The 14,070-nt window shown below is 35.9% G+C and overlaps 2 protein-coding genes across 2 annotated transcripts; both read right to left on the reverse strand.

Moving 5' to 3' along the window:
- Positions 1 to 1,894: 1,894 nt before the first annotated feature.
- On the reverse strand, positions 1,895 to 5,257 carry LOC128868077 (general transcription factor 3C polypeptide 3). Its single transcript, XM_054109810.1, has 3 exons — positions 4,290 to 5,257; positions 3,156 to 4,205; positions 1,895 to 3,096 (listed from the first exon to the last, which is right to left on the reverse strand). Exons 1-3 carry the CDS (start codon positions 5,106 to 5,108, stop codon positions 2,203 to 2,205), a joined length of 2,763 nt encoding a protein of 920 aa, XP_053965785.1. The 5' UTR covers positions 5,109 to 5,257; the 3' UTR covers positions 1,895 to 2,202.
- Positions 5,258 to 8,722: 3,465 nt separating this feature from the next.
- LOC128868080 (DET1 homolog) lies at positions 8,723 to 11,606 on the reverse strand. Its single transcript, XM_054109814.1, has 3 exons — positions 10,381 to 11,606; positions 9,982 to 10,301; positions 8,723 to 9,852 (listed from the first exon to the last, which is right to left on the reverse strand). Exons 1-3 carry the CDS (start codon positions 11,383 to 11,385, stop codon positions 9,408 to 9,410), a joined length of 1,770 nt encoding a protein of 589 aa, XP_053965789.1. The 5' UTR covers positions 11,386 to 11,606; the 3' UTR covers positions 8,723 to 9,407.
- Positions 11,607 to 14,070: the final 2,464 nt, after the last annotated feature.

Below are 14,070 nucleotides of genomic sequence, written 5' to 3' on the forward strand. Positions count from 1 at the left end.
AAAAGCTTCTCATAAAAAAAACTATTTGCCGTTCGGAGTCGGCGTAAAATTGTAGGTTACTTCAAATTTTATTTTTTTGTGATTTTTCCCGACAACAATTCAATCCGCTTCTCGCAAAATCTGCAAATTGTCACTGATTTTGCATTCAGCTGCTGCTTTTGATATTTTTCGCTTTGAAAGCGAATTCTCGGAAATTAAATTACTGGATAATTTTTACATGAACAGACCTAATAGGTCTGCTTATATTTTTGAAAAGATGTACAAAAATTACTGAGTATGAAGAAAACATGGGTTGTGTTCGAGCAATGTGAATACGAGGAGTAGGTTTTTGTTTTATAAATACTACTCTGTACTCATATTTTAATATTGTTTATTTATTGTTTTTAACCCAAAATTACGTTCAAATGAAACGAAGATAAGATCTCTGTTTCCATGTTTTCAAATAAAACGTTCGACGCGAAATAACTTCTGCAATATTGCGGCAGCTAATCAGCAGAGGGCATCAAAAAAAATTACAGAATCGCACTATTGAGTGCGACGAGCACACGCAGGGTCGCAATATTGGAGTTATTGCAGTTTTTATCAAAATATTTTTAAATATCGTCTGGCAATCGACGGGTGCAGCATGAATTGGCGGCTGCAAAAGCTCGCGTTTCGATTCGGGTCCGACGAAACACAATCACCAAATTTGATTTCCACTCTATCATTGCGCTTCTTTGGATTTGACAGGAACCTTATGGTAGATCAAACCTTACCACATCAGAGATAAAGTTATAGATCTGCTCTATCCATTTAGTCCGCTTGTTCTGATTTACCACTTGCCGAATATCCAAATTGTGGTTCTCTATACGAGGAACCCGGGATCGGACTGGCTTAGGTGGTCACGTTTTTTTGTTAAAACAGCCGTTTCCGCTCGAAAATTAGGACGAGTCAACTTGAGTCTGTCGGCGGCTATGAAGTTGTCCTGAGTAAACTCCGCGAAGCCGACCAAATCAGCTTTATTTAAGTTAAATAATATAGGTGATTCCCGGAAATAAAGTCGACTGGTCTTTCGACCGAGACGACGAAGGGAAAATGGTATGATGCAAGATATAGCCATTATTGTTATTCATCAGATTAGCGCCAGCGATTGTTAGGACAGTTGACCCTTGCGATCGTTTGGCTGGTTTGAATGCCAAAGGTCGTAGCACGCATTAGAGTCACAAACTACCAATTGATTTTCACATCTGATAAGCGCACCAATGTCACGGTGATATCCCGCCCATTCAAGTACGCACGTTCATGTACGTAGTACAGCTTTAGGGTATATTCAGAAACGCATTATAAATGCGCAGTAATTGCAGCGCTGGCAACACTGCCAATGTGATGCAATTGATAAATTTGTTAACGATTTGCAAAAAGATTTGTTGCATTTATGAACGCGTTTTACACTAAAATGGAAGTATTATTGAGTTTAGTTGTTGACGATATATTTGAAGTAAAAAGTGATAGTTTTTTGCTAAATTTAAGAAAAAAAGGACGTGTAAAGCTAAAAAGAAGATCACATATAGTAAGATGTTCATTAAAACGAAAAATTCCCAAAAATAAATCTTTTTTTCCTAGTCGCTAATGCTTTTTAATTTATTGTAATTCATTACTTTTCCAATTTTCAAAAAAAAAAAAAAAAAAAAAAAAAAAAATCTTTTTTTGAAACAATTAGAAAGTTTTCGCTGCGCGATTTGCCCGTCTATTTTCAAATCTTTATTCACTTTTTTTATTTCCTCCGCCACCTTATTCCACAAAACACTCTTTTTCCTCCTCCCTGAATCAAATTCACTTTCCATGCTCAGTCGGACTCTGAGATGTACTTAGATAATCGCTAAAATCAAGAAACATTTAATAAAATATTGTTTTAATAACGTATATTTAATATATCTTTGCATTAAAAGCTAAAAAAAAATAGTTTTATACTCACTTTTCATCTGACATCATATTAGCATAATCAGCGGCAGTATTAAAATTTTTCCTGCAAATAATGCGTGACGTTTGATACAAAAATGGCGTTTTGGAACGCGATGCATTTGCAGTACTGCCATATTTGCATTTCTGAACGCATTGCCAACACTGCAAAAGTACGTTGCGCATTATAATGCGTTTCTGAATATACCCTTAGTTTTGTTTAGTCTATATTTTTGCACACTCTCGTTTTATTTTTCACAGCCTTCATACAACACAATGTTCATAGAGAATTTGACGCGCTTTGCGCATATTTCCCGCTGCTTTATATATTAAATGCAAATTATATGCGATTTCTTGTCGCAATCCCAAATACTCTTCGTTCTCCTCGATAAGGGGATGGCGTGCTGCCAAGCCACGCTCATAATACTCCGTTGCCAGATGTACCATACCGGCCTGTTGATAAATACGCCCGAAATTGTAACAAATTTCCTGCTCTGCTGCACTACACCGGCTTGACGAAATATCATCGTCAGATCTGGTGAAAGTATTACCAACATTCCAATCTGCGCCAGCGCGTAATATAGCATATTTCTGAGCGAAAGCGATAGACTGTGCCACAGCAGCAGTTTTGCGTAGCACCTTGCGCTGCAGCGACATCTGATTGAAGATGACAGCTATGCAGAGCGCAAGAATAGGCGATTGTTTTTCTTTGAAAAGTGGCACATAAATATTTAATGCATACTTATAGGAACAGCAAAAGAGGTGATAGTGCGCTAGGAAAATACGCAGTTGACGATCGGTGGGCTGCCGCTGCACCAGTCGACGGACATAGCGATGGTAACGCAAATCCTGTCCCTTTTGCACCAATAACGACAGTAAATTCCATAATCCGATATTGTGTGTATTCTTGGAGATTAGTTCACGCAGATATGAAAAAGCAATCGTGCAATTATCATTAAAGTAGCACGCGAGTATTATAATGCGTTCAAGCTCGATATGATAGGCGGTGAAACGTTTTGTGGTCACCATACCAAAACAGAGACGTTCAATACAACTAAATTTACGATGCTCGAAGGCCACGCGAATCAGCTCGAGAAAAAGCCGATATTCATCCTGAATTGTGAGATCCGAATTATCTTGCGGTATCTTCATATATTCCTACGAAAGAGAGAGGAAAAAAATTTAGAAACACAAACTTAGTTGAGCAAAATATTCACCTGCAATGCCTTATCTGTGTCTTCTGTGATATTGCGCATCTGCAGTATCACTTTGAGCCCCTCGGCGTTGTAGAAGCTTCCACCGTTCGCCGCCGCCAGCATTTCCTCACGGTTGCGTAATTTAATCGAATGGCGTGCCAACAGCACATACCCCACTTCAAGAAACTCATCGATTTCACCGATTTGCTGTAACATCACACAACGTTCATAGAGCAATCGTGCGTTTAGAGGTGTACCATTACCTTCGCCAGATTGCTCAAGCGCTTTTACTGCTTCCATGTGACGTCCCTGCTGCTTAAGCAGCGCTGACAATGTAAACTTCGCTTCATAACAAAACGGTGCCAGTTCCACAACGCGCGTGAAACTCTCAATCGCCTCGTTTGTGCGATTTAAATTGCGTAAACATTCGGCTTGACGCAACCAAACAAAGGCGGGACACTCAATGGTATCCCCATCTGTTATAGGACGTAGCAATTCTATAGCCTCTGCATATTTATGCTCCTGCATAAGCGCTTCCGCAATATCGATGTATAAGTCCAAACGCTCGTCTGTCAGCGGAATGTGCTCATGCACATTTTGTATAAGATAGCCGAGCAGATGATGTGCATGCAAGTGTATAAGGCTAATACACAGCTTTGCACGAAAGTCGGGCACAAAATCATCTGGTATGACACAAAAGAAAATCAACTCTAAATTACTCTCGCGCTCCGTTTCCAGTTCAAGTGAGGTACGCGCGCGCAAACAACGCAATACCTGAGCGTAAGCCTTATTAAATATAAGTAAGTCCATATAGAGATTGAGATCTTCCAATGTGAAATGATCGCCACACACTTGATAAGCACTTTCCATAGCTTCCAGCGCAATCGCATGCTTTGATATGCCGTGAAAATGGCGTGCAACATTTTTAGCTGTCATTAGGCAAAGATCTGCCTCCGTGCGCGGTACGTGTGGTAACATTTTCAAGTAAGTCAACATTGCCAGATGGGTCTCGCCCATCAGTTCCAGCAAGCGTGCTTTACGCAAGCGTAAATCATAATCTCTCGGCATTGCCTTTGAACGATAAATTTTTGGTAAGTAAAAAATGAAGTTAAAAATATATATATATATATATGTATGTAATATAATCCAACTCACTTTTATCGCTTTGGTGTAAAATACGCGCGCACGTTGTAAATTACCCTGCGCTATATGCAATTCTGATATACGTATCCACTGATCCCGATCATGCGGATTCAAATGTGCGGCAAGAGTTAGAAAATACAAATGCTTCTCTGTATTGCGTGTCTCATAGATTTCAGCCAAAGTGAAAAAAGGTTCGGGCGCCAATGGATTCTGTCGTATAATCTCCAAACATATTTTTTCCGCTATATCAATTTGGCCCCGTGCATAACTTAAATTCGCTTCCCCCATGAGACCCTGCAGTGCTGCATTGAGTACCGTACGACGACGGGGTGTGCTGCTACTACTACCACTAGCACCAGCTCCCCCACGCCAATTAGGCTCATTCAGGCTCGTGTCTACCGCTTTACGTTCAACAACGCCGGCGGAATGTACCCGAGGTTCGGACGTCACTTGTTGTGACGTTGAATGCTTCATGTCAATATCATATTTTTGTTGTTCGAGTGCCTCCAACTCGACTTTATCCACATCATCCTCTTCTTCTTCGCCCGGCTCTAATTTAGTATAATAATCCGGAAAGTCGACTTCACCGCGCACAAAACGCTTGATCAGTGCAGCTTCACCTTCACCACCAATGGCGTTGTAGCTAGGAGCCTGTTTTGACATAGCAGCTCCATCATTACTGCTAACATGGGTGGTGTTAGATGGCTTGGAGTTATCTGGTGTTATTATATCCAAAACCTTTATTGGTTCAGTTTCTTTGAATTCCGACAATTCTAGCTCAGATACATCATTGCTAGATAGCTCTTCAATCAAGAATCTATCACCATCCATCACATCACAATTTATAAATCCCGATTCAATACCAAATAACAAAGCAATAGACACTTTTAAAAACAATTTGAATACTTAGAAAGAAATTGTTTTCCGCGTTTATAAAATGAAAATAACAAAAACACAACAGCTGTTGTGCTTATTAGAGCTGTGGCAAACCGAAAAATATTCGTTACCGGATAACGATTACAACGTGTCACTCGAAGTACCGAAACGTTGCTCATAAAATAATTTCGGTCGTATAGTTGTCAATTCGCTTAGATAAACTAATCAATACGACGCTATATGTTTATACTGTGAGAGAAGAAAACAGTTCCCAGAGTACAAATGAACGTTTACTTCTTTTAACTACATCGATATCATCAAGGCGATGGTTTGTTGTGATTCACCTTTGCACCATAGTCTGCAAATAAGTAACAGTCATATAATAAACGTACAATACACATTTTGACGTGATAACGTCTTATAATTCGATTTAACAGGCTGCACGCACGAAAAAATGTGTCGTTACCTTGCTCATTAGTGTTACCTTGCTCATATGTCGTTACCTTGCTCATTGCCGTTACCTTGCTCATTTGTCGTTACCTTGCTCATTGCATTGAATGAACTGCAAGCGAAAGCGCGGAACGAACGACAAAGCAAACAAAGCAAACGAACGGCAACGTTCGACATCTTGCTCTCTCCTACTTAAGTGAGCGTATATATGTATGTATATGCGCATATGTACATATATAAATTCACGTATTTGTATTTGCATATGCCTTCTTATTGATTATTATTAATTTAATTCACTTGAAGAATTTAAAATAAAACCAAGTTTGTTAATAATACCTGTTGTTTTAATGTTATTATTGTTATTATATATGAAGGAAAAAATGTATGGTAATATTTACCATATACCTTATAAGATATGTTGTATACTAATATATGTATATAAACATGCATATACATATACAATTTCGCGCCATTTTCAAAAAGAACAAATCTATATGTAAAGATGCATACAAGTCATATGGACATATCAAATATACGAATCTATGTATTCCGTACGCAAGCAAATGTAAGCAATGTGCTTGAACTGCAAGCGAGAGCGCGGAACGAACGACAAAGAGCACAATCGGCCCCCGCGTTCGGCAACGTTCGACATCTGGCTCTGTCCTACTTGAGTGAGCATATATATGTATGTATATGCGCATTTGTATATAAATTCACATACTTGTATTTGCATATGTCTTCTTGCTGTGTGCATGGTAATGAACCATTTCTTTGTTGAGAATAGGACGCTGATAGAAAGAGTAGGAAATGAAAGGGAGTGTTTCGAGTGTAAAGTGTCTTGAAAAAGGCAAATCGATGATGGTGCCTCTTAGTGTTGTTGACTTATTAACGCCTTATGCACAATCGAAATTGAAGATATCTTTCATGAATTTGATAAATGTTTCGTAATTTTTCACGTTTTTGTAAATGTAACTTGACCTATTCAATTGCAATTCCATTTACCTCCTCCTCTATATCCATACAAAATATCTATCAGACAAATAAAATTAAAATTTTGTTTTGAAAATTGCAACCATTACATTAGTATTTTCTTATGACGTTGTCACGTTAAACTATCGTCAGTAAACCGACTTTACAGACAACCTCTTTTTATACAAATTAACCATTACCATTTTCATTATGATGATCTCGATGCTATGTCCGCTAAATAACACTGTTTAATTATTATTAACGATATAAAGAAAATACAAAGAGAAGGAATAGCTAATTTAATTGCGCAATTGGCTGTTAATAATGAACAGCTTGAGGAAATCCGTAAACGACGTTTACGGAGGTTTCAAAAGATTATGGCAGCAATACGCATTCGAAATTCAATATAACTTTTTATAATAAGTAACAAGAGGACAAAGCGTTTACGAATACATGATTTTTCTGTTATATGAATGCATAGATAATAATACCTAACAAACATTTTATTAGAATTATGTCTACAAACCTGTTTTCTTTGCCAGCATCTATTTTACTTAGTTGTTACTTTGACGTTTTTCTTTACACGCGTAAAAATAATGATCTATTACACAGAAAACACAGGGCTGTATGTCAAAAAGTATGGTTATCATCTAGGATTATTTTATAATCTCAGATTTTGAGAGAGAAATTTTGTATGGGAAATCTCGCTTTTTAATTACGGATTGAGTGTTAAGCACGAAAAGGTACATCATCTACTTATATGTGAACGTATTATTGGAAACTTACTGTTTAAGGAACTAGAAGAAAATTTCAATTCTTGAGGCGTTCGTTTTTCACAATATCTCTGTTTACTTTCATTATTAACAATTAACTTCTTCTGGTTAATAGTCACCGTTTGTAAATTTTATTTTAGTTCACTCTTTCGTTTTGGGTGGGCAGCTAATTTCGATAAATTTGCTTCGTTTCAATCATGTAAACAGCTTTTCCTGTAAACACATTTTAAAATGCAAGTGTTTGATTGGATCAAAACTAACACTACGAAAGTAATGAGTGTTGGCTGGATTAGTAAGAAATACCTATGAGTACCTATTTTTCGTCACTTTTACCACTTCACTGTTTAACAAGAACAGCTGCTAGAAAGTAGGTACACTAAATTGGATACGATACTTTTGCTTCCAATATCGATAATTTTTACTTGACACTTTTTAAGCGATATATTTTCCATTTATTCCTTGTATTTAATTTGATCGAATAAAAAACAATACCGATAAAATTTTGTGCGATTAAAAGTTGTTCTTCTTTAAACATTCGTCATTTGCGACCGACTTGCCGCACGGCAAAAGTAGAACGTTGTTGTTGTTGTAGCAGCATATACATTCCCCATTCTTACATACGGGGTATGCTGCTGGAGTGGCAATCCTTGGCCGGATATAAATCCAGCTCGTTTCCGTAACGCAGAACTGACTTCCGTGGAAACGAGTAGAAAGTTGTCATTCTGCGTGCATGCCGACATAGCGTACGATGTGTAATTGGCATTTCCGATTCAAAAGCACGTAATCTTTTTAGCTATCAGTCGAATTCGTTGCCCATTGTAATTACACGTAGCAAGATGACATATATAACGACATTGTCAAAGGGTAAATACGTAGAGATGGCGGCGCTGCAAGAGTATCGATGACATGCTGGAAGGATATCATATATGAATTGATGAATACCAGAGGATATTTTTCAACTCGGGAATTTAACATCATTATTAAAAATCATTAAAAATACTTTTCATGTTTTTATACTTATTGAAAAACGGTAATTAATGTGAAATGTTATCTAATGAAATGAGTCCTACATAACTTCTTGCGTTTCGCTTTTCTTACTAGTGTTGCTTGATCATAGATCTGAAACCCCTTTCAAATGGGCGTACCACTTAATCTTTCATGTTTATATCTATGGAATGCTATTAATGGTTTATTTGAGTGTCCAACTCTTCTTGAGCATATAAGCTTCAACGTCCATAGTGGAATGCTACGTTTATATTATCCTTTTCAAGTTGTATTTAAATATAATTACTTTGAATTTGCCCCTACTATTAGAGTATTTATTGAACTTAATAAAATTTGCACCTCCCTTGATACCGAATTTGCTATGCCGAGATCTCTGTTTGTGTCCAAGATTAGATCTTTTTATTTATAAAAAATTGGTTGTAGTTAGCCAATAAGTTATTACAACTAACACTATTCACTACTAGTCTGTAAGGTTTAGTAAACACAGAATTTATAATAAAGAAATAAAACTTAATACTAATTTAGAATATATCATTTTGTACATACACTTATTTTCTAAGAGGGTTTAATATTATTTTTTTGATTTTTATTTCAACATGCAGAAATAAGGCCGTTTTTTTTGTTACTTATCATTATTACGAAGGACCACTTCTAGTAGTTTTATTTCAAATTAAGTTAATGCACATATGTATGTATGTATACTTATTTCCCTGAGGTACAATTGAGAAGCAAAAAACTACTTACAAGCAAATTTTACATGGTTTGCAGTAAGGATTCTTTTTTTCGAAATACTTTTATATAAATATAAATATATAAATTATTAAAATTTTTATACCTACATATAATTAAACATTATCAGTTTTCGTTAACAAAATGTCAAGAAGAAAAAATCTTAAATGGAAGTATGTTTTTCGTACCACTTGCCCCTCTTCTCTTTGTATATTCTAAAATGTATCTATTGTTTTTTGTCAAGTAATTGTACTACGTTGTTTTTACAAAAAGTTTTACCATATTCAGTATTTTTTTTTATCTTTCTTGTGTGCATCACATATTGCATTCACAATGTTTTTACCTTGTTCACCTTGTCTTCATCGTCTACAAAGAAATGCTCACTGTAAATTCTCTTTCCGGGTGGAACAACAGTGCTTTCACAATACAAATGAAAATTAACAACATAATTTCGATCTATCCGCTGTATACTTATAATAAACGGTTCATATGGATGGAAAATAAAAGAACAATATTGTGGACATCTAGTCTTATTGATGCGGGATATATTCATATGCAGGCGAAACTTCATTACAGACGTATAACGATCTCTAAAACGTATTGGCTTCGGAGAAATTTTTTTTGGTTGCATCGCTGGTGATATGTATCGATCATCAAATTTAAACATGTTACCGTCAAAATAGGGTGAACAAATGGTAGTTTGGCAATTTACTGGCAATGAGGGATTAAGACGCTCAGCAGCAAGTTTTTCATCGCCCAGCTCTTTAAAATAACTAATGGAATAAAAAAGACAAAAACCGTATAAATGCACTATAGAGTTAATTAAATAGCAGTACATCTAAATATAAGAAATAGATTTTGTGAAGGGAATAGAAGAAACAAATGCAAATGTATATACGCACATATCATATCCTGAACGAAAATATATATTATTGCTTAGCGTTGACGCTGGTCGGCCTGTCTGCAATGATCGATCAGTTCGAAAGCTGTCGTAAAAGTTTTTACGAATATTGAACAGTTCCACAGAGTCATTGTGATAACATTTTAAAACTTTGTCTTCCGATAGCGAGTAAAATACATACAACTTGAAGTTAGGAAGCTCCTCCACGGATACCTGACCTGAGTTAATTAAAACATATCGCCTCATTTTTGTAGCTTCAAATCGTATAAACAATGTATCTTCATTAATGAACTGCGATTTTGCCATTTTCATATGATCATACTAAAAAATAGAAAACTTTGTAAAAAATGAACGAACATATACATATGTATGTAGGTATACTAAGTATAATTATGCTTACCACATTAAATTCGTTGTAGAATTGACGCAAACGTTTCTGCCTCTCCCTCCCTTCATGACACTCGATTATCTCCCTGTACATGCTAGCGAAACACTTTTGCTTTATCTGCGACAGTAATCCTTTTATCATTGGCTCCGGCACTCCATTTGTGTGTAGGGCACATATTAATGTCTCTCTTCTCAACGTTTCTTGCTCCCTATTAACTACAAATTGGGTAACAAGTTTTCCATCTTGCAGTTCGAATACTTCGATAATTTGGCGACAAAATGATAAAATCGCAACTTTATTTCCCATAATTGAGATACCATAATGCGTTGTCACAAACACATAATCGCGAAATTGATATACATCGCTGATACGGCCCTTTACTAAATCGATCACAAACAATGTAAAATCAAACATTTCAACGTCGTCAAATAAATCTGGATAATTGAGATAGTCTTCGCGCGTAAAATGACGGCCATGGCTGCAGGCCTTGGCAGCCATTAACACATAACGACCATTTTCGACAAAAAGGCAAAAGTCACGGATTACAACCCAATGCGTATTGTTTGCGGCAAAGAGTGGTATATTCCAAAGTAGATGAAACAGTTTTTCATTGAGTAATCGGCCAGTATCAGCACTAGCTTTGACACCTTCGTCTTTTACACCGTGCACTGATTCTAAGACTGCATGCACACCCTTATATTTGTGTACCCAAACGGAGTTGAAATCACATGAGATGCACACTAGCAGATTACCATCCGGCGAAAACCTACATATGAATCCCAACGAAGAGCCAACACCCAATATACTTAATCTGGGTGTAATACTTTTGTAAAATTCAAGAGTGTGCGTTAGTTCAGGTATACGACCGCGCCTGTTATAGCGATTAAGGCCGGACTCACGATCCCAAATGTGATGTTGTATGTTTTGTGTGAACACACGTTCCGTAAACCAAGAACTCCGTTTTTTTGCGATGCTAGATTGTTCCAAAATTTCAATAGCCTCAAGTAGTTTATCCATATTTATACTGTTGTAAAGCCTAAGCGCACAAAAAGCGCGTCTTTAAGTGAGCGGAGCAAATACTTTTAGAATTTTCCACCAGTTTTCGTTTTACTATGATTTAATTAAGGCCCCTAATAATTTATTTCTGACGTAGTAAACTTTGTACGAAATTAATTCACCGTCCAAAAGGGATCGCAAAATATTATCGAAAAATAACCACAATCCCACATAATTTCTTTTTCTTTGTATTAATCACTTACACCGGACTTACACACGGAGACATCTGGAAGAGAGACACTGGAAATTCTCTTTTCATGTCTCATTCGCGGCCACACGGGCAAAATTGTTTTCGGCAACATTTTGACATTTAATGCTTTAGCATCGTCTGGTTCGGATGTATTCTCGCACGCGCTTACATGTAAAGCGGAAAACGTTCGTCAACAATTTCTTAAATATATGAATGAAAAATGCAAACTGGTTAAATAATAAATAGTTTGTTGTTTTTTTATTTAAATATATTTATAAATTGTTCTACTTGAATAAAAAAAATTAAATTAAAAATACTTCATACATAAATAATTAACTTAAAATTAACTTGAGTATCTAGAAATGCGGGGAAAATTAGAATTCAACATAAACATGCCCCTTATATATTTTAAATTATACCTACTTTACTAGCAAAAATATTCGTGCATTTCCCAAGCAGTGTTCGGATGTTTGTCATCTTTGTTATCTTCCGTTTGCTTGAAAACCAACACATAACTCAAAACCTTCACCCACAAAAGAAGAAAACAAATGAAGCAACTGTCAAAAATTGCTTTAAGATTGGAAATACGAATAAGAAGAGCAAAGCGTGTCGCCAGTACAGGAGAAAAATTCCCTTCTCTCTTCCGCGGCCGTCCTTCACCCCCGAACAAAAAGTTTCCCTTCCAGATGTCTCCTCGTGTAAATGGGCACATTCTTTCAGAAATCGGAGTTGCAGAACCAACACGTTGTCTACTCTGTGTTGGAGATGAAAACAAAAATGCACAATGTGAGGGCGCGGTATCTCTTCCTCCATTCTTAAGGTAGCCAACAAGCACATCGACAAATAGTTTTGTTTCACAATTTATTTTTTTGCCTCCATTATTATAAAATTACTTTTGCTGGTTAATATTCAGCGTTTGTTCACTTTGTATCTTTGTTTTGGTCTACTTTTTCGTTTTGGGTTAACAGCTGACTTCGATGAATTCCCGATAAAAATTAGGGAAGACACCGAGCAATTACGAATGGGAGAGCAAATTAAGTGCTGTGTTAACATAGTATAAAGGAATCGATATACATACATATGTACATATCAAAATGCCGAAACTGTAAGCAAAAAAAAAAAAACACCTGTATTAGTAAAGAAAATAATGTTAAAAAGGTCACTCTGTGAAAAGATTTTAGTGCTAATGAAAATTTATTGATTCTTATAAAATTTGATATTTTAAAATTGAAAATTAAATTTTTTGCTCCTTTTAAGGTTATGTTAAATCTTCTTCTCTCAACTCTTCTCAACGTTGAGAACCTTTTTAAATATTTTAAAAAGCGTTTGAATTAACTGAATACGAATTAAAACCATAGGGGTGTAATCATTTCTTCCGGCCCTCAATCCTTAGCGGGAATACCTGGACACAGGGTGTATTAATGGTAAAAATAAGCAACAAAATACCAGAAAATACTGAAGAATGCACACGGACATTTTAACAAAAAAAGTACCTTATCTTGTTACATAACCTCAAATATAGCAAAAAACAGGTTGTCTGTAAAGTCGGTTTACTGACGATAGTTTAACGTGACAACGTCATAAGAAAATACTGATTTACAAATACAATTTTCAAAACAAAATTTTAATTTTATTTGTTTGATAGTTATTTTGTATGGATATAGAGAAGGAGGTAAATAGAATGGCAATGGAATAGGCCAAGTTACATTTACACAAACGTGAAAAATGGCGAAACATTTATCAAATTCATGAAGGATATGTTCATTTTCGATTATTAAGTCGACAACATTTATTTTTTTCAAATTAAATTTCCACAATTTGGAAGCATTGTTTTGGCGTTGAACAATTCATGATGACCTGCCATACCATATTGAACAGAAACGTCAATTTGCCATTCTCAGCTGTCAAAACATAGCTATTGACATCAATAGTTCTCGTGCAGCTAAAAAGCACCCTATAGTTGGTCAGATACTGCCATCTTCAATATTCTACTATGAATTTGGCACATAAAGGCAGTGATTTGCTTGACTTACCGACATTGTTTTTTTTTTTTCATTTAATAAAAAGTACAAAGTAAAACAAAAAAGTTGTATTGGTCCTCTACCGAAAAAGTTAATTCAAAAGTTTTTACTATATATGTACATATGTATGTACGGGCGGAAGACATTCGTTGTGTTTATTATAGAAAAAATGTAAAAGGAATTGCTTTGATTTGCCATTGTGTATTTACATACATACATACATAAATCCCTTTTGGCTAATTTAAGATTTGTGTGGCAATTGGGCAATTTGAATATCAAAATTCAAACGAATTCCCCGCCTGCAACTTTAACATTCAATCAACCAGAACGAAAGAAAAAACAAACCAACTGAAAGAAAGAAACATCACCCTACATGAACCCCTCTTCGGTTCTAGGAGACGAACTTTCAAATTCTGCGAAATGCGGACTTCCTAT

This window comes from Anastrepha ludens, chromosome 6, assembly GCF_028408465.1.
Source record: "Anastrepha ludens isolate Willacy chromosome 6, idAnaLude1.1, whole genome shotgun sequence".
Taxonomy (NCBI): Eukaryota; Metazoa; Arthropoda; class Insecta; order Diptera; family Tephritidae; genus Anastrepha; species Anastrepha ludens.

Coding starts and splice junctions, on each gene's coding strand:
- LOC128868077 (XM_054109810.1), bottom strand. CDS start 5,108: ATGGATGGTGATAGATTCTTGATTGAAGAGCTATCTAGCAATGATGTA. Junction 4,206..4,289: donor TTTACACCAAAGCGATAAAA/GTGAGTTGGATT, acceptor TATCGTTCAAAG/GCAATGCCGAGAGATTATGA. Junction 3,097..3,155: donor ACACAGATAAGGCATTGCAG/GTGAATATTTTG, acceptor TCTCTTTCGTAG/GAATATATGAAGATACCGCA.
- LOC128868080 (XM_054109814.1), bottom strand. CDS start 11,385: ATGGATAAACTACTTGAGGCTATTGAAATTTTGGAACAATCTAGCATC. Junction 10,302..10,380: donor TCTACAACGAATTTAATGTG/GTAAGCATAATT, acceptor TCTATTTTTTAG/TATGATCATATGAAAATGGC. Junction 9,853..9,981: donor TTTCGTTCAGGATATGATAT/GTGCGTATATAC, acceptor TTATTCCATTAG/TTATTTTAAAGAGCTGGGCG.